We start from the raw sequence: 22,016 nt of genomic DNA on the forward strand, positions 1-22,016 counted from the left end.
AGTAAGTCAAAAACAGGTGCATGGTGAATATTCATCATATTATAATGATGAATATTGATATATTATAATGATGAATATTCATAGTATAAGTTTCTTACAAGTTTCTTTTTGATCACTTACAGGCTGTTTCCAATGTAACACTGGCTCCTGTATTCCAGCTTATTGGGAGTGTGATGGTTTTGTGGATTGCCTTGATGGAGAAGATGAAGCTGATTGTGGTGGTTAGATAAATATTATTATATTTTCATTATTTTATATTTTCATTGCATTGGGAATATTTGCACTAGCAGTTGAATGATAGTAACATGGGAATTGCCACCTTAATAGTGTTCTTGTATTTAGAATCATGATCTTTCCCATTCCCCCCTCCCGCCCCCCCCCCCCTCTATCATACAATAAAGGACAATCATTGTTTGTTTCAACTTTATGATCCAACTTTAAAGATTTAAATCACAGTCCAGAATCTCTCACAGTGGTTAGTTTGCCAAATTTTGGAATTGGTCGTTTCATTTCTTGTTTAGGAAATCCTGTTTTACGAATGAAATCATTTGATTCATGATACCGCCATATGCTACGTACACTACAAGCAAATGCAGTAGTAAGGATTATTGGAACATATGCGATATCTGCATGTCTCCTACAAATGTTTTACAGGTACGACATGGGCTACCAAAGGGATGGATGGTTTGTTCTTAATCTTGTCCTTGCAGTTACAAACAGATGTGGGTAATGAATCAGTTCTCCATGGAGCAACATAACATGAACTGCACTGTAAGAGATAAACATTATTCCATTTCCATATGGAGGTGTAAACTTTACACCTTTTCATTTTGGTGGAGTCTGTTTATGCCAAAGTATATGAATACACTCTGCTTGATAATCACAGGGTAACTTTCCAATTTTTCCTGCCCTTTGGTAGAAATTTTATTTCTATGGAGTAGCACCATGTTGTGTAGCAGTATTTGACAGTGATAACAGGGCTGTAGCCTGGGTAGAACCCCTATGGGTGCAGTTGAGGTCAGGGCCTTTTTTATGGAATTTTTAGGTGGGTGGGGGTAGTGGGGGGGGAGGATTTCCCAGAAGGGATCATCATGACAATATCAGAGTGGAGTGCCACCATCGGTTGGCGCATAGTGTACCAAGAAAAGTTTTGCCCAAATTGCTTCTCAGATTGCAGGAAATGGCACTTCCCAGGCCTTGTAAGTTGCATCTAAACATTCTTCATTTTGAGAATCTCATCAATGATTGCTGAACACACTGTCTTGGTCGATGGTTCAGCTGTTGTATCACTGTTACACACCATTGCTGTGCATTAGCTACAGTACGAGACTTAAGAGATTAACCTACAAAATATTGACTTCAGGTGTGTACTGTGTATTGTGTTGTTAGGGCAACATCATCTGTAATCGGTATTCAGCAGCAACACTTTCATATTAGAATGTGCACACTAATTTAAATCTTAGGAGCTCTCTACGATTATTATTATTCTAACAAAACTGAAAAAGCAAACACACTGTCATCGCTTCAGCGATTGTGCATGAACATGATGAGCAGTTAAATACATCTGGCGTTCTTTTTGAATGTCATTCCTACAATACATGCCGAGGATCTTGAGGTTGCAAACTACTGACGAAAGAAACAAGAAACACATTGCTAAACTGCAGCTGCCACCCCACCCCCACTCAACCCTGTATAAATAACATGCAACTTGTGCTATTCAGCTACTTCGATTGGTGAAAAGTGAACATGGGCTAGGGAAGTGTGCAAACTAATTCAGCAATCTGTTCAGTCTTGTTCTGCAGATGGTCAAGAACTTTATTCCTCTATACTATCAACAGATAAATAAAATCACTCCTTATCATTTAGGTGAACCATAGCTAAATCAGCTATTTGCTATACTGTTGAATTCTTTTTGCATCTTCTTTCAAATCAATTAGCTATTAATAGTACTACCATGGATAGTGCAATGACACCAATCTGTAATTATGAAGAAGTGTCAAGGGCAAGTAACTGGAGATCTTAGTTCGGGTAATCCTGCAAGCCTAACACTACTATCTTGATCTCACAGGATCAGAATCTCTCCTTAAAGTTTGGAGGGGGGGGGGATGGGGGGGTTCAGGATTGCAGAGTCTGATCCTGAGTATGGGTGTTCACATAACCACATTGATGGTCCCTGTGGTATTAGATCCCACTTGCTAATACCAGGTATGAACAAGGCTTATGTGTTTGGCTATAAATAGTAAACATTTATATCATTTTTTCCGACAGATGGGACGTGTTCATCAAGTCAGTTTACATGTGGTAATGGAAATTGCATCCCAGACTTCTATATCTGTGATGGCTTTTCCGATTGTTCTGATGACTCTGATGAAGAAGAATGTGGTACGGCAGATTCACTTTAATAAATATATAAGTTTGTTCTTCCATTGTTCATACTATGATGCAGCTGTTTATCTAGGTGGACTGTCTACAATCTGTGGAGTGTGAATTCAAAGTGGATGTGTCCGGAGCCTATAGTTAGTTTTCATGCATTCTGTGCTCAATGACACTGAGGGGTGGGATCTGGAGGGTCACTGCTCACCCCTCATGGAAGATCCAGGATTGTAGGCTAAAAGTTTGCACAGAGTTGATATTTGCATATCGGCTCTAAAGAAGTCCTTCTACACTGTCCACCATGTGGGGTTTTACTCTGTACGTTCACAAGTCCTAATTGGTTTAGGAGGTTGGAAGATTACACCCACCACCAGGCAATCTTGTATCTGTTTGTTTAAAAGTATATAGTGAAGTTGCCAAGCCAAGCTGAGGGGATTGGAGGGTCCGTCCATCAACTATGAAGTTCACTAAGAAATCAAATGAGAAACACTGCAATGTCCTGGATGATTCTCTCTAGCAAATTTAATGGTGCCTTCTTGCAGCTGCTGAAGCCAAGAATATTCTGTAAAATGTTACCCCTTGGTTAATTAAACTAATTATATTAATAGTACTTATAGTGCAATGACACCAGTCTGTAATTATTTAGAAGTGACAAGGGCAAGTAACTGGAGATCTTAGTTCAGGTAATCCTGCGAGCCTCACACTACTATCTTGATCTCACAGGATCAGAATCTTTCCTTAAAGTTTGGAAGGAGGGGGGGGGGTCAGGATTGCAGAGTCTGATCCTGAGTATGGGTGTTCACACTACCACATTGATGGTCCCTGTGGTATTAGATCCCACTTGCTAATACCAGGTATGAACAAGGCATATGTGTTTGGCTATAAATAGTAAACATATCATTTTTTCCGACAGATGTGACGTGTTCATCAAGTCAGTTTACATGTGGTAATGGAAATTGCATCCCAGACTTCTGGATCTGTGATGGCTTTTCCGATTGTTCTGATGACTCTGATGAAGAAGAATGTGGTGGTACGGCAGATTCACTTTAATAAATGTATAAGTTTGTTCTTCCATTGTTCATACTATGATGCAGCTGTTAATCTAGGTGGACTGTCCACAATCTGTGGATTATGACCCAAAGTGGATGTGTCCGGAGCCTATAGTTAGTTTTCATGCATTCTGTGCTCAATGAACCTGAGGGGAGGGATCTGGAGGGTCACTGCTCACCCCTCATGGAAGATCCAGGATTGTAGGCTAAAAGTTTGCACAGCGCTGATCTTTGCATATCAGCTCTAAAGAAGTCCTACACTGTACACCATGTGGGGTTTTACTCTGTACGTTCAAAAGTCCTAATTGTTTTAGGAGGTTGGAAGATTACACCCACCACCAGCGAAGCTGAGGGGATTGGAGGGTCCCTCCATCAACTATGAAGTTCACTAAGAAATAAAAAGAGAAACAGAGAACCCAAATAGGGTTTAAGTTTGGCATAATTTTTTCAACATCTTCACACTGCAATGTGCTGGATGATTGTTTCTAGCAAACTTAATGGTGCCTTCTTGCAGCTGCTGAGGCCAAGAATAATCTGTAAAATGTTACCCCATTGTTTGCTTAATTGACTCATCTGGCAAAAAATGTCCTTTCAGCTCACTATACATTTACAAACAACCAAATGAAACATTTGCTTAGTTACAGATTTACAATGCATCTATAGATTTGTCACTTTGAAATTACAGCAAACTTGGGAATGCCTTCACCTTTAATCTTTTACAGTGAATTTCAGTACACTACAGTTGGGTAAGGCACTGTGTCAAAAGATAAGCTGCAGCAGCTGCAAAATCCCCTGCAGCAAGGATGAATCATTATAAAACAAAAGAGATTATTTCGGAGACAAGCAGTTCCAATTGTATAAAACTGCACAGCGTAAAAGATTTCATCCTACGCAGCCTGGCTGCAGGATGCTGCAACCTCTCAACATCCTACTTTTGAAGTAGTGTCTAATCACAGTTGATGCCAATGAAACATCGAATATGAAACCAAGAAGATTGTTTGAAAGGAAATATGTATGACTACCCAATTAAGTTTTTATTGATGATAATATGGAAATCGTTTCTCTGCAATTTTGCTGCAATTCATCATTTTGCTCTAAAATTTAGGAAAATATGACAATCTGATGCGAATGTAATCAAACATTTGTTGCAAACGTGTTGAACTGACGAGATTGAAGTGATCATCATATCATCTCGATGGAGTTGTTTAATTGATGACATTTGCTAAATAACCATTTTTGTCAGCTTATTTTGTTGGAAATGGTTACTAAATTTACAGAAATAACTTGTACATTTTGATGACACCTAAAAGTTTCCATACGATGAAGCACAAACCATTTATATGCAACCATCAGTGGAAGAAATAGACTAATTTTGGCAATTTATAGTAATGAGAAATGATTACTCTATATAATCAACATTTTTTTTCATTATTTTTGTTTTTATTTCCCTTTAGAAGAAATTCAATGTTCATTTTTTGACTTTGAATGCAGAAGTGGAACACCCAAATGTATTTTCTTTTTTTGGGAATGCGATGGAATAGCCGACTGTCAGGATGACTCAGATGAATTATTCTGTTGTGAGTTGATAAATTTTGCCTTTTACATATTGATTTCAGCAGGTAGATGAAACTACTTTAAAGGTTCCAAGGTGGAAGAAGGTTTTACAAGGGTTGTAAGATTTCCTTTGGATGAACTTAAAATAAAAACAAATAATAATAACAACAAACAGTGGTATTGTGCCGACATACATAAAAAAGACGCTCATGACAATTTGATACAACAGTGTGTAGAGACAAAGCTTCAGGCAGCCAATCATTAATGTGAAAGAAAAAACAAACCAATAATTTTACAAAATGGGGAGTATACTTTTTATATTTTGTTACTTTTTTTTTAATTTCTCAGCTGATAACACCTGTCCTGAGGATCAAATTCCATGTGTAGGCGGTACCTGCATAGATTTTGATTTACGATGTAATCATGAAGATGATTGCCCCGAAGGGGGTGATGAAGGCAGCATGTGTTGTGAGTATAACTTGATGAAGATTCTAAAGCCTGTGGCACACTGCCTGACTGATCATGCCCGATCCGACTCAACTCCAACACTTCTTAGTGGAAAATTGTGTATAGTAGGGCAGTCTGCAACGGCTTAAGACTACCACTGATCAGGAAGTGTTTTCTGGAATGATAAAAGGCAGTTTGCTGCAGTTTACATCAAAAACTGTCCTGTAATAACAATTGCATGACACAATCACAGTATGCATGTGACCTAAACGAGCACTGGTCGTTACTTTATTCGTTACTAATCCGTCAAGCTTCTGTTTTATCAGTTTCTCATGCGTTTTGTTCGTTCTGTATGCGTTTGTCATACTGTATTTCTCCGTTCATCTCTGGTTATTGCTATTGCTCACTGGATTATTAACAGACAAAGAACGGATGAAACGTAGAAGTGCAGTACAAAAAACACATCAGTTTTCATTATTATTTTTATTGCTATTGTGACTACAGATCATAAGTTGAGTAGAAGATTTATTTATCATATGGTGAGCGTTCTTTTCAATCTGCGGGCCGCAAACTCTGGAACATTCCTCCAACCCACATTAGGAATGCCCCTACCATAGACAATTTTCAAAGCGTCTTAAAAACTCACTTATACACGTGCTACCCTCATTGGACTTATAATAAGTATCATTGTCGTCGTCATCAGTGGTTAGTGATGGTGACTGTGTCGTTCTGTTTGCATATGCAAGTACATATGTATATATGGGTTGCTGCAATATGAGATTTGTCTTATTAATGTATCGTAATATTTGTTCTCTCCATCAGAACGAAAAAAAGAGCAATTCAGTTAAAAATATCAAAACCAATACAAATGAACTTAGCATGTCAGCAAAGTTGAAATCACTAATCAGTGTAGTGTGCAAAGTTGCGTGAGAAAGGTGGAGGGGGGAAGGTGGGGGAAGGGGAGAGAAGAAGGGGGTGTTCATAAAAAGTTCAGTTAGGAAGAGTCAAATCACTCCTACAGCCCTAGGATGCCCTTCCATGAAGGTACCTGCCCTTATCTACATTAGTCAACAGAAAGTTACATCCCCTCCACCCCAGTCCCTCCCCTTCATTGAAATCCTGTGTATTGATCTCACTGTCACAACTAAGTGCTAACATACATGTAAATATTGCAACATAAAAGGGAGATATGTGTACTCACAAAGCGAGCATGGCTATATTTATATGAAGTTTATTTTCTTTTTGCATTCACAGCCTATCCCGATTGTACCGAGGAAGAATTTAGCTGTGGAAACGGAAAATGCATTTCACGAGACCTGATGTGCGATGGCTCAAATGACTGTCAAGATGGCAGCGACGAAACAGAATATTTATGCCGTAAGAGGAAATATGAAATGAATTTCATTCTTCCTGATAATAGATGATTGTTGCGAAGTTTTCGGTAGTAATCATTAATCAATAATTCAAAGGAACCTTCATCCTGTGAATTTATGTTTCAGTACAAATTAATTTCAATGCAATATTACTACTATATTTCTGTTAAAAACAAACCTCACTTATCTACAAATCTACTATTTTGATACTAATTTGTTTTCTGAAACCATTATCTACATAAATCATTCTTCCCCTTTTTAAACCCTATGCTCGATTTTTCTAACAATGATTAAATTCTTTGTTTTTCAGTTATAGCTTTTGTAGTTTGGGTCTTTAGTTTCCTATTTTTTGTAAAATTATGTTTGACATATTTAGTGGACTACTTTTAAAACTAAAATTACTGTTATGCAAAAGAAAGAAACATGTATGATAGGAAAGGGTTTTACACTTCCCAAGAAAGGATAACATCGGTCAGAGAAAAGTGTCCACACTGTATTGAATAATCCTATAACCTCCTCTCCAATAACTTTCTGAATGTAAAGGATGCTTGAAAAGCAGATCCACCAATGAAAGAGAGACAGGGGACATTTCCCCTTTCTCTCTTTCTCACCACAAGGTGGTCCATTGTCTTCCCTGTTTCTGTTTCGTAACAATAGGATGCACAGAGTTTCAGTTTGAATGTGTCAGTGGAAACGTCAGTTGCGTTGTATTATCTCAGACGTGTAATGGCCAAGCCGATTGCTCTGACAACTCAGATGAACAAATGTGTGGTAAGTAAGACAATTTTAACAAATTCTCAGTTATACTTTAGGTTATGATGTACTGGTTTGTAAAAAGAAAATGATATGTTTGGTTGAAATTTCACATATCAAAATGCAGAAAAGATTTGTTTTTTTCATGCTTGTATATTGTTTTCCTATGGCAACTTTCCAACTTTAAAAGTGCCCCTTTAAGTATAAAAAATTTACCTCTATTTTATAATTAAAGAGGGCCCTTTTGTTAAAGGGAGAAGGACACCTTGGGACAACATTGTCCTAGTCACTTTAATAGGCATTAGAAATTGTGAAATTAGCTGCAACTCCCATCAAAGATTGACCATTTAACAAGTATTTTCTTTAGTTCTGGTTTCATTTTTGAATAAACATTTAGCTAATTATATGTACCAGGGATGTAAGTCTTCCGGATTTTTACGGAAATCCGGTTTTTTTTTTAATTCCAATAAGTCTTCCGTATTTTTACGGAAATCCGTTTTTTTTTAATTCCAATAAAGTTCCACAAAATTGTTCGAATATCAAAGACACAACGCGGCAAAAATGCCTGGCCCGTTGCAGCAAGCTAACTTCAATTTTCACTCATCGATCACTCAAAATACCATTTCCAGTTTCGCATCATCGCATTGCACTGTACAACATTGTGCCATGTGAATATCGTTGCGTACGTGTGCGAACATCAAATCGCTATAGCTCATTTCTGTCGTTGAAAAACCTTGCCTAATTCATGTTGATTTGACTGCTAATTAATATCTTCGTAACTGCTGGTGCTCGACATAAGTTTTGAATTAACGCTTGTGATATTTGTGAGCGGCGGAAATCTACGGGATACGCATATGAAGGTCGATATTTGTGATCGCATTCGAATGTGAGACTGTTTTTTATTCCGTAGTTCGCTGCGACGTATTCGTAACTTTGAGCTAGCCTAACATAACGATAGTGTGTAAGTAGTAAGAACTAGGGGTAGGATGTGTTAGCGCTAATACTTCTAAGCTAGCCTAACATACTGTACAGTAACGATAGTGTGTAAGTAGTCAGAGCTAGGAGTAGGATGTGTTAGGACGGCATTCACCTGGGGTCTCCGAATATTTTTCCGGTTTTTTTTTTGGGCTGCACTTACATCCCTGTATGTACATTGTTGATGTAAGGGAGTGACTGCCTTATTTCGCTGTTATGTTAAATTCCTTTGTTTTTACAACCTTTCAAGAACACTGAACATAAGTTTATGGGCCTACAGCATTATTTTTTGACATATTTTATTGTTTTCTTTGAAAAGAGGAACATCACATTATTCAAATGACATATGTGGGCTTGTAATTAGGGGTTAACTTATTGAGGGCTACAATAAGAAATTATGATGAGCACAACACTCTACGTCATAGTTGCACATATTAAATATTTGAGAGTTTCTCCAGATTTGTCAAAACTATCAAATGTGTGTATCTTGGAAACAAAAAGGGCTTTTCGAAAAATTTAACAGATTTTGAATGAGATTATCACACATAACAAATGTACTGAACATGGGGTAAATTGGCTAGATGTCCGTAGACCTTAATGGTGTATACACAAAGCAATGTAAATGACCAGTTATTGGAAGCAAATAATGAAATGTACAAGTCACTTTTTTGTTTATTAAATATGAAAATTATCAACAAAAAACTGAACATGGCATTGGTCATTGGAACACACCCTAAAAGTTATGATTAATATTATTGGATGTTGTTGCAACCTGGAGGGGTGGCACATCAGTCATACTGGTTCCTCATGGAGGAAGGAGGAGGGGGTAACAGTGAAGGTGGTAGTATGGGAGGAACAATTTTAAGGAGACAATTCTGTGTAGTGAAGGCAAGTACTGCTGTAATATGTTTTAAATATATGTTTAATTATGTGAACAGATATGAGCGACTGCAGCAGTTGCCCAGATCCCAATAACTGTGTAACTATTCCAGGCACCGCAAAATACCAATGCGGTTGTGAGAGAGGGTATGTCCTCAGTGAAGACCAAACAAGCTGTGTCGGTAAGTGCATACTTTGATCTTAAGAGCATTGTTGTTATTTTATTTTATTTATTTATATTTTGTGGGACATTTGTCACAACAGATTGCTGCAGGCATGAGACTCTTCTGCGGAAACGCGGATTTCCGATTTTTTTTTTTCATTTTCGCGTTTTTTCTCGTAATTCACGTTTTTTATTATTTTTTTGATTTAATTTTTTTTTTTTCCCCCCCGAACATGCTGGACTGTGAAGGGAAGGAACACCGAATTTGACCAGTGGTGGAATCAAGTAGCACAAAGCAAGCAAAAAAACCTTTTTTTGGTTCAAAAAAGCTAATGGATAAATTATACAAGCAGAAATTCCACACTTTCTTGGCGAGTTACGTGATGTGATAGATTCCATCTAGAGTCCACCATTTTGTATCTAAGCCCTCCTTACCTGACAAAAAATTTCTAAATGGGAGGGGGACACCCCCTCCCCCAGGACGGCGATCGATAAATTTCAGATTTTTTTTCCCCTGCTCAGTCTCATCCCTGTTGCTGAATAAAAGCAGTCCAAAATTTGATGTGTGATCACACTAGTAGAGGTACTGCAGGGTACCTTGGAGGGTGTGTTGGACAGGGGGAGGGGAGGTGTAAAGATACAAGAAAGAGTCCCAATGTTTTGGAGAGTTTGTCAGTTTTGTATGAATACAAGACAGGATCTTGCACATTTTTGTTTCCAGGCTGCATAGGAAATAAACCTTTTTTTGCCTTGCAGTTTCACACAACAGGGACTGCTGGTCTGCCAAAGATCTCTATTGAGAATCTCTATTGCCTGATATTTATTCAGCCTTGCTGCAGGGAAGTTTGCAGCTGCTGCAGCTTTTCATTTTGACACAGTTCTGAACAAGATATTCGTCTCAAAAAATTGCTTTATTTTGGGCAATATGCTGGACAAAACTTAGAAACGAACAATATGAAGTTCGGGCGACCTGCAGAATTTTGTCAAAGATTTGATCTATAATAACGCTGGATTTAATTGAAAATGAATATATACCAAAGCTTCACTCACATGTGGTACACATATAATCTAAACAAAGAGCAAGTCAAAGTTGAATCCCATGAGATCACCAGGTAAGGTAAAACAGAGGCGTAGTTACTGGTTGTGTGTTTAGTCATTGATATTTTTGTTTTGTTTTTTGCAGATATTAACGAATGTGAAGTTACGCCCTGGGTATGCAGCCAGTTTTGTAAAAACACTAATGGATCCTATACATGTCACTGTGTGCACAACTTTTTGTTGTCCCATGATAACAGTACATGCAAAGATAGATCAGGTAGGCTGTATAAAATAAGTACTATAATTAGTGATTTATCAATGGTGTAATATAAGTATCAGCTGATTTAAGCCAGCTATAGTCCTCCCTGTGAATATAAAAGGTATCCCTTATGTATACTACAGAGAATGTAGTACCACTAGAGGAAATATAATATGACTGTAGGTATTGTAATATCACAGTAAATATATCTCAAAAGTAGTGATTTGTCAATGGTTCCCTATAAGTACCAGCAGATTTAAGCCAGCTAGTCCTTCCAGACTAATTATTACTGTATGGTATTTTAATATCACTAGATAATGTAATAACACTATGAATAATGTATTGCCACTGTCTCAAGTGTAATTTCATGTAGATTATGCAACATCACTGTAGGTAGGCCTGCCACTGTAGATAACGTTATTTAATATCTATAATGTAAATATCACTTTAGGTAATGCAATGTGACTATATAGTTTAAGTAATATCTCAGAGGATATGTAATATCATAATGTAGATTATGTAATATTTCTGTAAAGACTGTATGTTTTCCTACTGAAAATAAAGCAAATTTCACTCCTCACCAGTACGTACTTAACTTTAACACAATTGTGTAGTATTTCTTTCCCACCCCATCTCCCATCCCACCTATTCTACTCCCAAACGCTGAAAAGTAAGCTATATGGTTAATGGCAACAACAATGTTTAGATCATACATATATGTGTTGGTGCCTCTTTTGAACAGAAATGGACTTTTCAAGGCTATAAAGATGTTGTGACCTTAAGGCAAGAAGATATGAAACAGTATTTTAAAGCATGTTTATGGAGGCCAGTGGATCTCATTTTATTGAGGGGGGAGGGGGGGGGTTGGGAAGTGAGAGTATTGTTGAAATCTCTGTAAATAAGGGAATGGTATTCTTTTGCACTAGTGTCTCCTGAAGATCTTGTTAATATGACATTTTACCTCCTTTTCAGGCGTGGATCCAGTCATCTTCTTCACCAACCGTCATTACGTCCGCAGTCTGAGCTTTGACCACAATGAGTACAACATTATCGATGATGAATTTGAAGTGGTCGTAGGTTTTGATTATGACTATCAAGATAAGAAACTATATACCCTCGATGTCGTCAGTGGCAAACTTGAGCGATTAAACATTAATGGTACCGAAAGGGAGACCATAATTGATGAAATACCAGGTGGGGAAGGGTTAGCTGTGGACTGGATTGGAAGGTACTACTAGTCTTTCTCTCACTGATTGGATGAAGAATATTTATTTCTTTCTTCCTGATGCTTGATCAACCATTTTGCTAAAATGTAATGAAAGTGTTCATGAGCAAAGTCTAAGAAAACTAATTTGTAAGCTATGAAATAATGTATTTAGGCAAGTAAAAATTTATAAGTGTAAGTTTGATGCTTCCAGAATATAAAATGCACATGTCAGGGAGTGTAAACTTGACACAGCTTGTTGGAACTTCCATTTAATCTCAAAGGCAGGCCCAGGTCCCCTTTTCTGAAATCTCGTTGGCACTTTAAATAAGAAACAAAATTTTGCGTAGCTTTCTTGGCTACACACAAATGCTCAGGTGAAAGGTTGTGCAAAAATATGATAACAATAATTCTTGGAGAAGTAACTTGCCGTGAACAGTTTTATGACGTGTTACAGAAAAGAGATTATTTTGAGTATGAGTTGATATTTCGGTTACATTAGGTGATTTGATTACATTAACAAGTAGAGTTCAGTATCTAGAAAAGCAGGTAGCACAATGGGAACAGGACAACAAGTGCAAATGTGCAGGAAGAAAGCAAAACAAATACAACAATAATGAAATATCTGCAATCTTATCTTATCAACTGATATAATAGAGAGTTTCCCTGTTATTTCTTAATGAAATCTTAAAATGATGTCTGGTGAAGAATGAAATGATGATCTTTTACTCTTCCATGATTTGTAGAAAACTCTATTATGTTGCTGCTGACAGTGACACCCTAGTCGTTGCAGAACTTGATGGCACTTACCAGAAAACCATCGTGAGCGAGGGACTTTTTGAACCAAGAGGTGTTGCTGTCCATCCATTTAGGGGGTACAATGTTTTTCTCTGATATTTTCTCTTCAGTCACAATTTCAGGTAGCAGTGTTGTTACCAGTGTAAATTTTAGTCACTGTTCATTTAAAGCCATTAGTGGAGTCAAATTTATTCATAGTGTTGGAAGATGTCATAACTGGAGCCACATTTGACAGTGCTTTTACTGTTCTAGAATAATGCCACAATGCATCTAAAATTTATAATTTACAGTGTTGTTAATAATGATATAGTAACTGGAGTCACAGAAAGTGTTACAAACAAATCTTGTAAAAATGATTGGATTTCTGTTCAGTGGAGATGAAAAACAATATTCGGAGCAAAACAGAAGTAAATGTGTTTTTTTTAAAGAAATGTATATTTGATGTTTCATAACTGTATGTTTATTTTTAACAAAAACAAAACAAAACTCTTTTCAGGGTTTTGTTCTTCTCTGATTGGGGATTTGATGCCTATATCGGAAGAATAGCAACAGATGGCAAAGAGATCGAAAACGGCAGAATCCAAGACTCAAGAATCGTCTGGCCTAACAGCTTGAGTATCGATTTCACGTCACACAGGCTCTTCTGGACGGACTCTCACTTAAACTACCTTGCGTAAGTAGCTATGTTGAGCTATCAGAGACAAATTACCAATAAACTGTTGTCATTTTCTTTCATCAAAAACAATATCTTTCCTCAGTTAATTGTGTCAGAACAGTGATGTGTCATTTGACTCAAGCTACTGTGGATAGTGAAGCATGTAAGGTATGTCATTTTCAGTACATACTATGTTCATCTGATATTTGCTAGTACAACCTGAACTTCCTAACAACTTTGTTTACATCCAAACAGTTTGTAGATGCATTTAATGCAGTGAATTTAATTTTTTTTTTACTGTTGTTAAATGTTAAGTAACTGATTGTCCTTGGTTCATGAAGCCTCATATTAGATATTTTAATAGATTGCCGGACACAAGGCCTGACCAGTTCGAGTGGGTCAAGGTTGGCTACATTCACTGGGGTCTGATTCAAGTAACGGTCGCAGACAAATTTGGGGAAAGGAATAGTGTATTCTCATATTTTCATAATATACTTGATTTAAGAAAGTGAAGACTTCAAAAAGAGGTTGAGGGGAGGGGGATCAATAATATTAGTATTATAGCATCTTTTGAAGCACCCTACAAATTTATTGGCAATATTTGACTGAGTTTTAATAGCTTAAGCTGCTGCTTCATGGAATTTTGTTGGGGTAATATGACTGAACAAGTTGTGGTAGAAAACTCTCTATTTTCATCTCTACTTTTCTTACATCCTCGAATATATGGAATAACCAACAACGATTCAGAGAGAGGAAGGATGACAAATGGTCCTCCTAGTCAAATGTCTTCTCTCTCAAAATATTGATAGGATCTCTTTGCCAAAGAAACTGGAAATGGCACTGCCTTAATACCTCCTCTCATTATTCTTGCCAGATAGATGCCCAGAGAAGTCTGAATAAATTGACTTTTCAATGCAGGTTCATAGCCAGACTATGGCATGGGGGAGTTCCCCGATTCAGACTACAGTGCCCCCCCCCCCTCCCCCATTTGTGCCACCACCATGTTTACAAAACCTCAAGTTACAGGACACAAACATTGTGCCCCTCCTTATACTGTTGGTGCCCCCATGCTAACTCCTCCAAACTCAGAATTCCCAGAGCCCCACAGATCTTTTTCAAGTTATGTCAACTGTTTCTTAATCTTGTTTTACCGCCCTTCTTTTGATTTGACAGTTACGCTGATTTTGATGGTAGCAATATGTTCATCTTATCTGGTTTACCTGCTGAAAGTACTTCACATCCGTTTGACATCGCTCTCTTTGAAGACTGGATATACTGGACAGAGTGGAATTTTCCATCGATTCACAGAGCTAAAAAATTTACTGGTCAAGATTACGAGAAAGTTCTGGAGCTTGGTGTGCGGCCTTACGAGATCCAAATTTTCCATCCATCTCAGCAAACCCAAGGTATTCTGAAATATGTAATACTTTGGATTCTTTAAGATTATGAACAAAAAGATATGTATTTATTTTAAATGGCAATGGTGCTGATCGGAAAATCTAGAACGGTGAAAACAAGTTTGATCTCCGATATGCCATGACTTACTAAATGTTATGTCCAGTGGTGCAAAACCAGTATTAAAAGGAAGGTCATACTTCTGAAAGCCACACAAGCTAGCTGTCTCAGACAAGACTTCTCCTGCTTTGTAATATGTTGCCTTCCTTTATCAATCAACCATGATACTGAACCTACTGGAAATCATTTGTGGTTGTCAGAAGAAATGAATATTCAGAAATGTGTGTGTATGTATGTATATATATACATATATAGATATATATATATATATATCTATATACTTTTTATGAGCATGGGGCAAACAAACCAAAGGAACGATTATTTCTTTCTTGTTAATTTCATGACAAGTTCTGGTGCTTATATTTCCATTAACCAGTTTAGAAGTGAATATTTATTGGAGGCTTACAAACTTTATTTTTAATTTTTTAAACCAGCTACTGAAAATCCATGTGGTACAAACAATGGTGGTTGTTCTCACCTCTGCTTGATCGCCTACGGTGGCAAGGCATACACATGTGCTTGCCCAGACCTGTTCGTCCTTGAATCCGATAATAAAACTTGTAACGCTACATGTGACAACACCTATCAGCACTTCAAATGTGCAGATAATTCTAAATGTATTCCTGCGTACTGGAAGTGTGATGGTCAAACCGACTGCGCAGATGGCTCAGATGAAGCCGGGAACTTGAATTGTGGTTTGTATATTTTAATCCCTATCAGTCTGGTACTCTGTATTAAACAAACATGCGTGGAAAGAATGGGGGAGTGGAATTATGGGGGGGGGCTACAATCCTGGGCCCAGGGGCTGTTGGGAGACCAGGAAAATATGGGAGAAAGAAGTGTATTGTTCTCATTTTCTAAGGACAAATACCAGAGCTGCAAGAAATTTTTTGGCCTCCAAACTTCCATTTTATTGATTCCTTTGCGTTAGCCGTAGGAATCTATGCGGTCATGACTGCGTGTGTATGTGTGTGTGCGTGTGTCTGTGTGTGTGTGACGCCAAGCTTGAAATTAGGTTTTCTCAGCAATCCCAAGGTAGATTGATCTCATTCTTGGTACATAGGTTACCCATCATGAGTAGACGATCCCTATTTATTTTGGTGCTAATATCATGAATATTAATGAGTGGGCGGGGCTTAGAGTGATTTTCAACAAATGTCAATATCTTCGCAACCGTAAGTTCAATTTTCATGGAACTTGGTTTGGTGGTACAAGAGGAAAGTCCCCTATATGAATTTGGTAACAGTTTGTCTAATCTCATTATTATTCATGAGGGGCAGGGCTAAGTGTTGTTTTTCGCAAAAAAGCTTGAAATTAGGTTTTCTCAGCAATCCCAAGGTGGATTGATCTCATTCTTGGTACATAGGTTACCCATCATGAGTAGACGATCCCTATTTATTTTGGTGCTAATATCATGAATATTAATGAGTGGGCGGGGCTTAGAGTGATTTTCAACAAATGTCAATATCTTCGCAACCGTAAGTTCAATTTTCATGGAACTTGGTTTGGTGGTACAAGAGGAAAGTCCTCTATATGAATATGGTGACAGTTTGTCCAATCTCATTATTATTCATGAGGGGCGGGGCTAAGTGTTGTTTTTCGCAAAAAAGCTTGAAATTAGGTTTTCTCAGCAATCCCAAGGTGGATTGATCTCATTCGTGGTACATAGGTTACCCATCATGAGTAGACGATCCCTATTTATTTTGGTGCTAATATCATGAATATTAATGAGTGGGCGGGGCTTAGAGTGATTTTCAACAAATCTTCAGTATGACCCGGCCAGGAGTCGAACCCCTAACCTTCCAGCTGCAAGTCGGAATTCTACCCCAATACTATTAATGAGGGGGCATGAATATTAATGAGTGGTAGAGCTTAAAGCAAATTCTTTAAAATATCAATTTGTTCATCAAACTTGAGCTGATAGCAAGGAACAACATTTGTGTTGATGCTACATTAATATTCATAAAAGGTCGGAACCAAGTGTACACAATGAACCTACAGTAATATTTAGATGCCAAGGAATCTCAAAACCTCTTGGTTTTCTTGTTAAAAGTCAGGTTAAATATAGTTGCCATGTGTGTAATTTTTTGTAATCCTTCTATGAAAGATAATTAACTACTTTGCACTCAATGCTTCAAATTTCTGTTTTGGAAAATTGTTCCTCTTATCCATCTCATTAATGTGTGCTTGAATATTTTAATTTTCTGTGATACAGATGTTCAGTGTGATCCAAGAACATTCCAGTGTGACAATCAGAACTGTGTGCTGCCAAATCTTATCTGTAATGGAGTAGATGACTGTGAAGATGGTAGTGATGAAAAGGGATGTGGTAAGTCATGGAGAAACAAAGGGAATTGATAAACAGTGGCTTAGCCGCATGGGTGCGGGAGGGGACTAGGTCCACCATATATTTGTCTTCCCCCCCCCACATCTATTGTTAAACAATAGCCATATTGAATGACCATAATGAAATATGAACAATGTACTACGTAAACCAGGATAATGTAAGGAAGATTATTGTACATTTCTCTTTCTGTTTGTTTGACCTTGGTTTGCAGTAGATTGGGAACCTGTTCATCTGCCTCTATTGCAATCTTCCAATCTACTCTGTTCTGATGACCTACTGCTCTTAGAGATTTCTACCCACTGTCTTCCTCCTGAGTCCAAGTTTCCTTCTCATCCTCCTCTCATCCCCAATCCCTCACCCCTTCCCCCTGATGCCTACTTCCTCTTACCTATCTTTCGTGGTTACATTGTTACTTCCTAACTTTTCTAATTCTTACAATGTAGCGGACACAATCTGTCACCAGTGGGAATTCAGATGTAGTAATGGTCAATGTATTCATGAGAGACTGGCCTGTGACGGTCTAGATGATTGCCCTGACGGTTCTGACGAAGACTCGATAATCTGTGGTGAGCATATTAAGTTAAGGTGACCAGAAGTCCCCGATTTTTGGGGACAGTTCCCGATTAGAGTGTGCTGTCCCTGAATTTCGAAAATATCCCATTTTATTAGTAAAATAATTTTAAAGACTAGTCAAGTGTGCAGTCGCGGAACGGAACTAACCAGTATATCAGGTGGGCCAGTGTGAAGTGGAAACACTGTTAAAATATATTTCAGATCGATCTAGCCTAGCACTCTTTCGTAAAGTCAGTAAATTTCATCTAGGAAAAAGCTACATTTTCGAAAGTAAACTTGATTTAAAAGTGCTTCTAAGTATCACCATTTTACATCTAAGCGCCTTGGGCACTTGAAAATTTTCCACCCCCTCCCCATACACCCCACCCCCATATCAGTCACGCAATAAATGTCCCTGATTCCAGTCAGGAATATATGGTCACCTTATATTAAGTAGATTGATGTAATTGGAAAGAGGAACTTGGGAGTTCTTAGAGATATTAAACAGCATTTTTAAGCTGCAATTTGCATTGAAATTGCCCTAATTTGGTACCACACTCTGATATAAAGGTTGGATAATGTACCTGTCAGACCATGTTATTTGAGTTTTGTGAAAACCCTTAAAAGTGCCCCTTTTTATAAATAACAAGTGCCCCATTTGGTATTATATAAACAACCCTTTCTTTTTCAGTTTTGTGATTAAAAGGTGCTCTTTTGTTAAAATATTATTCAAACACTGGAATTTGTGGTATGGAATGAACAGAGGATCCATTTGCTGAACATTTTGAGGTAACATTGTGGCTTGTCCTCTCAAATCAAAGTCACACAATGTCCCACCGCCACTCAAAGCTTATGTCACCCCCCACCCCCACTTCCCAACCCTCTTCGGCCACCCCTGTTTAGAATCAAACCAAGTTCATTACATTAATACTAGAAATATGTCTGTATTAGAATGTAGAATTAAATTAGTCACTAATTAGAAGTATAAAATCCAATGGTTGTAACCACATAGATAGGCTATTAATAATGTCAAAATTTTCAGTGAAAATACATCAGACATGACGTTCCTAATTTGAGTTTTTCTACTGAAAGAGGCACTGATGAAATCAATTGGTTTTTTTCTTTGTGTATAAGTAAGTTGGCCTGACGTTTCGATCCTAGCAGGATCTTCTTCAGAGGCAAAATTTTAGCCTCTGAAGAAGATCCTGCTGGGATTGAAACGTCAGGCCAACTTACTTTTACAATTTCTCTTACACAGGCTCTTAAGTGGATAAGCAGTTTGCTAACATATTTGTTTTATTTTTTTTTTTCTTGGTTTATTTCCCCCAGGTTCAAGAGATTGTGCCGCTGGTTTCTTTCAGTGTGGTAATGGCCTTTGTATTCCAGGTTGGTGGTTCTGTGACCTCGATAATGACTGCGGTGACCATACAGACGAACCTCCGGATGTCTGCTGTAAGTTAAAATAAGAATGAAAACTTTAGAGCAGACTTATAAACTCAATAGATAAATGTTCTGTTGCAAAAGTATGACAGGGAGGCGGGCTAGGGGAAGGGGTAGAGGTGGAAGCTATTAGTTTGTGGTGTTCTCATATTGGGATATCCCCAGATAAGAAGATGGAAGAGGGAGGGAGTTTTTCGTTTTGTTTTGCATGGTACATAGTGGTATAGACCAAGATGTGTGTGTGGGGTTGTGTTAAGTGTAGTGGGAATAGCCTCAGATATGGGGAAGAGAATTGGAGAGGGAATTATTATTGTTCTGTGTTGTAAAAAGTAGACTATTGTTGTTTTTGTATTGTTTACTTGTGGCATATACCCAGATGCCAGGATGGGCCTGCTGGTGTACATCAGGTTTTGGTTAGTGCCATACTGAAAAATGAAGAGAAAGTAATGAACAGATAAAAAATTTAGTAAAATTCTCTTTATTGCTAGAAGCATTGCAGTTATTCTGTTTTATCACTCTATGAGAATTAAAGAAGCGTTATAGATTTCAAAAACAAAATCGCATCGTAAAACAATATATAAATGTCACCCAGATATGTTGTATTCATAACTAATCTTTCGAGGAACATCAAATTATTTGAGAAAGTTCAGCTCCCCAAAAAATGTTTTTTCTATGTTTTTTCTATGTTAATATGATATAAAATCATACCACAGTTTGTTGATTGATAAAAAGGTCTTTTCAAAATGACCCTTAGAAAGGTAGCATTTTCTACATAATCTCTAGCTACTTTATTGTACAAAGATGAGAATTTGTTGAAATTTGTTGTGGCCTGCAGATACCAGATCCTGTGAAGAAGGATGGTTTTCCTGTGACAATAGCTATAGGTGTATTCCATCATGGGCAGTATGTTCCGGTGTAGATAATTGCTATGACGGGTCGGATGAAGAAAATTGCGGTGAGTTCTCTTAAAAGAAATCCCATTCCTGTAGAAATTTTTATTTTAAATATTGTGAGGCAAGATGTGGTGCATTAAAACTTGTCTGCATCACTAAGGTAACCCAATCTTTGCTATGTTAAAAGATATCTTACAAGATGATAAACTTATTCTAAGGCACTTTGTCAAAATACATAACAAGCTAGAGCAGCTGCAAAATCCCCTGCAGCAAGGCTGAATCAATATCAAACAATAGGGATCATCACACTATACCAGCAGTGCCTATTGTTTTTCCTACTACACAGCACAAAAGATTTCATCCTACGCAGCCTGGCTGCAGTAAGCTGCAGCCCCCTTCAGCATCTTACTTTCACACAGTGCCTAACAAGTATTTTTTTGTTCTTTTAACAATTGCAGAGGTGCTACCATGTGAGGAGGGATATTGGCGTTGTGCTAATAATCGAAGTTGTATTCCTGATCGCTGGCTCTGTAACTTCAGGGCAGAGTGTCCAGATGATTCTGATGAAGGAGCCACTTGCGTTGATCGTAAGCATAAAGGGATGCTGGAAGAAGTTTCAAATGGGGGAAGGGGGAGGGGAATAATACCCTGGTTGATCAAATTTGGTTATGCGATGGACCAAATGGTCCATTGTTGTGTTATGGACAGAGGCATAAAATGGAAGCGGTGTCTCACTACTTTCTAAGAATGAATGGGGGAGGCCCTGGCCCTCCTCTACCATCAGTTGGGGTAATATTTTCTGTCTGGGGCACTTGACCTACTTAGAGCAGACAGGGAATTCAGAAATTGGCTTTTATCGCACATAACTGTTCACCATAATCTACTACTTTACTTAAAGCAGGTGTTCGAGGTAAATGCATCTCTTGGACATGAAATGCTGATTACGTTGTTTTCAGGTTTTCAATTCCTTTTTCTCACATTTGAAGCCTTAATGATACATATTTAAAATTCTCCCTCAGAATATCGAGACTGCACCGAGTTTGAATACCGTTGTAACTCTGGCCAGTGCATTACAAGATACCGGCTGTGTGATCAGGAAGCAGACTGTGAAGATGCTGATGATGAAGAGAACTGTGGTAAGGATCAAGGAGTAAGTGGTGGGTCCCAGAGTGGGGGGTGTGGGGAAGGGTGCTGTTAAACTGTTTATCGGTAGTCAGGTAGATATTACTATAGATATAATTACTTTGCAGCTGTCAAACTTCAATGGAATCTCTTGTTTGCTCAGGTTAATCCTACAGTCTTTAGTAATGATATATACCAGTCATTTGTCCCTCTTCTTAAATACCCTATTTCTGTATGTTAACTTACTTCACTGAGAGACAGGATAAGTGGTCCATGGGATAGGTGGGAGGGGGGTGGAGGAAAGATGTTGTGAGTTGGAAATGTTTGGCCCTATTATTCATGTGATGCTGATAGACATTTTTCCGTGTGGTAGACACCCCGTGGAAAGTATTCAGCTGTTGCTAGGGCTAGAACTTTAGAAGGGCTTGCAATTTCCTATTAGCCCAACACAGTTTAAAATATTAAAGAGGCAACTGAAGGTCATAGTTACGGAAAAAACAAGAGTTCTCTTTTTTTTTAAATTTTCGTTAAGAAGAAGGCATAGGCTATGCCAAACAAGCACACTGAAGCTAGGCCTAGTGTACGCTGAAGCAACAATGTAGGCTGAAAGTAATGTTAAGCATACAG

At 37.9% G+C, this 22,016-nt stretch overlaps 1 protein-coding gene across 7 annotated transcripts in view; it reads left to right on the plus strand.

Moving 5' to 3' along the window:
* LOC139965097 (low-density lipoprotein receptor-related protein 2-like) overlaps positions 1-22,016 on the plus strand; it is a 98,587-nt gene that overhangs the window by 15,435 nt on the left and 61,136 nt on the right. For 3 of the 7 annotated variants that reach the window (XM_071967327.1, XM_071967329.1, XM_071967330.1), the window contains exons 2-21: positions 123-221; positions 2,269-2,382; positions 3,287-3,403; positions 4,877-4,999; positions 5,325-5,444; positions 6,678-6,800; positions 7,454-7,567; positions 9,463-9,585; positions 10,750-10,881; positions 11,836-12,091; positions 12,814-12,942; positions 13,362-13,538; positions 14,694-14,926; positions 15,470-15,730; positions 17,251-17,364; positions 17,826-17,948; positions 19,264-19,386; positions 20,210-20,329; positions 20,726-20,854; positions 21,287-21,403. In XM_071967327.1, the coding sequence (XP_071823428.1) occupies positions 123-221; positions 2,269-2,382; positions 3,287-3,403; positions 4,877-4,999; positions 5,325-5,444; positions 6,678-6,800; positions 7,454-7,567; positions 9,463-9,585; positions 10,750-10,881; positions 11,836-12,091; positions 12,814-12,942; positions 13,362-13,538; positions 14,694-14,926; positions 15,470-15,730; positions 17,251-17,364; positions 17,826-17,948; positions 19,264-19,386; positions 20,210-20,329; positions 20,726-20,854; positions 21,287-21,403 (2,847 nt within the window). Of the gene's footprint in view, positions 1-122; positions 222-2,268; positions 2,387-3,286; positions 3,404-4,874; positions 5,000-5,324; positions 5,445-6,677; positions 6,801-7,453; positions 7,568-9,462; positions 9,586-10,749; positions 10,882-11,835; positions 12,092-12,813; positions 12,943-13,361; positions 13,539-14,693; positions 14,927-15,469; positions 15,731-17,250; positions 17,365-17,825; positions 17,949-19,263; positions 19,387-20,209; positions 20,330-20,725; positions 20,855-21,286; positions 21,404-22,016 lie in introns of all 7 variants that reach the window. The other 4 variants (XM_071967332.1, XM_071967333.1, XM_071967328.1 and 1 more) reach the window with 3 other exon arrangements.

Source organism: Apostichopus japonicus, chromosome 23, assembly GCF_037975245.1.
Source record: "Apostichopus japonicus isolate 1M-3 chromosome 23, ASM3797524v1, whole genome shotgun sequence".
Lineage (NCBI taxonomy): Eukaryota > Metazoa > Echinodermata > Holothuroidea > Aspidochirotida > Stichopodidae > Apostichopus > Apostichopus japonicus.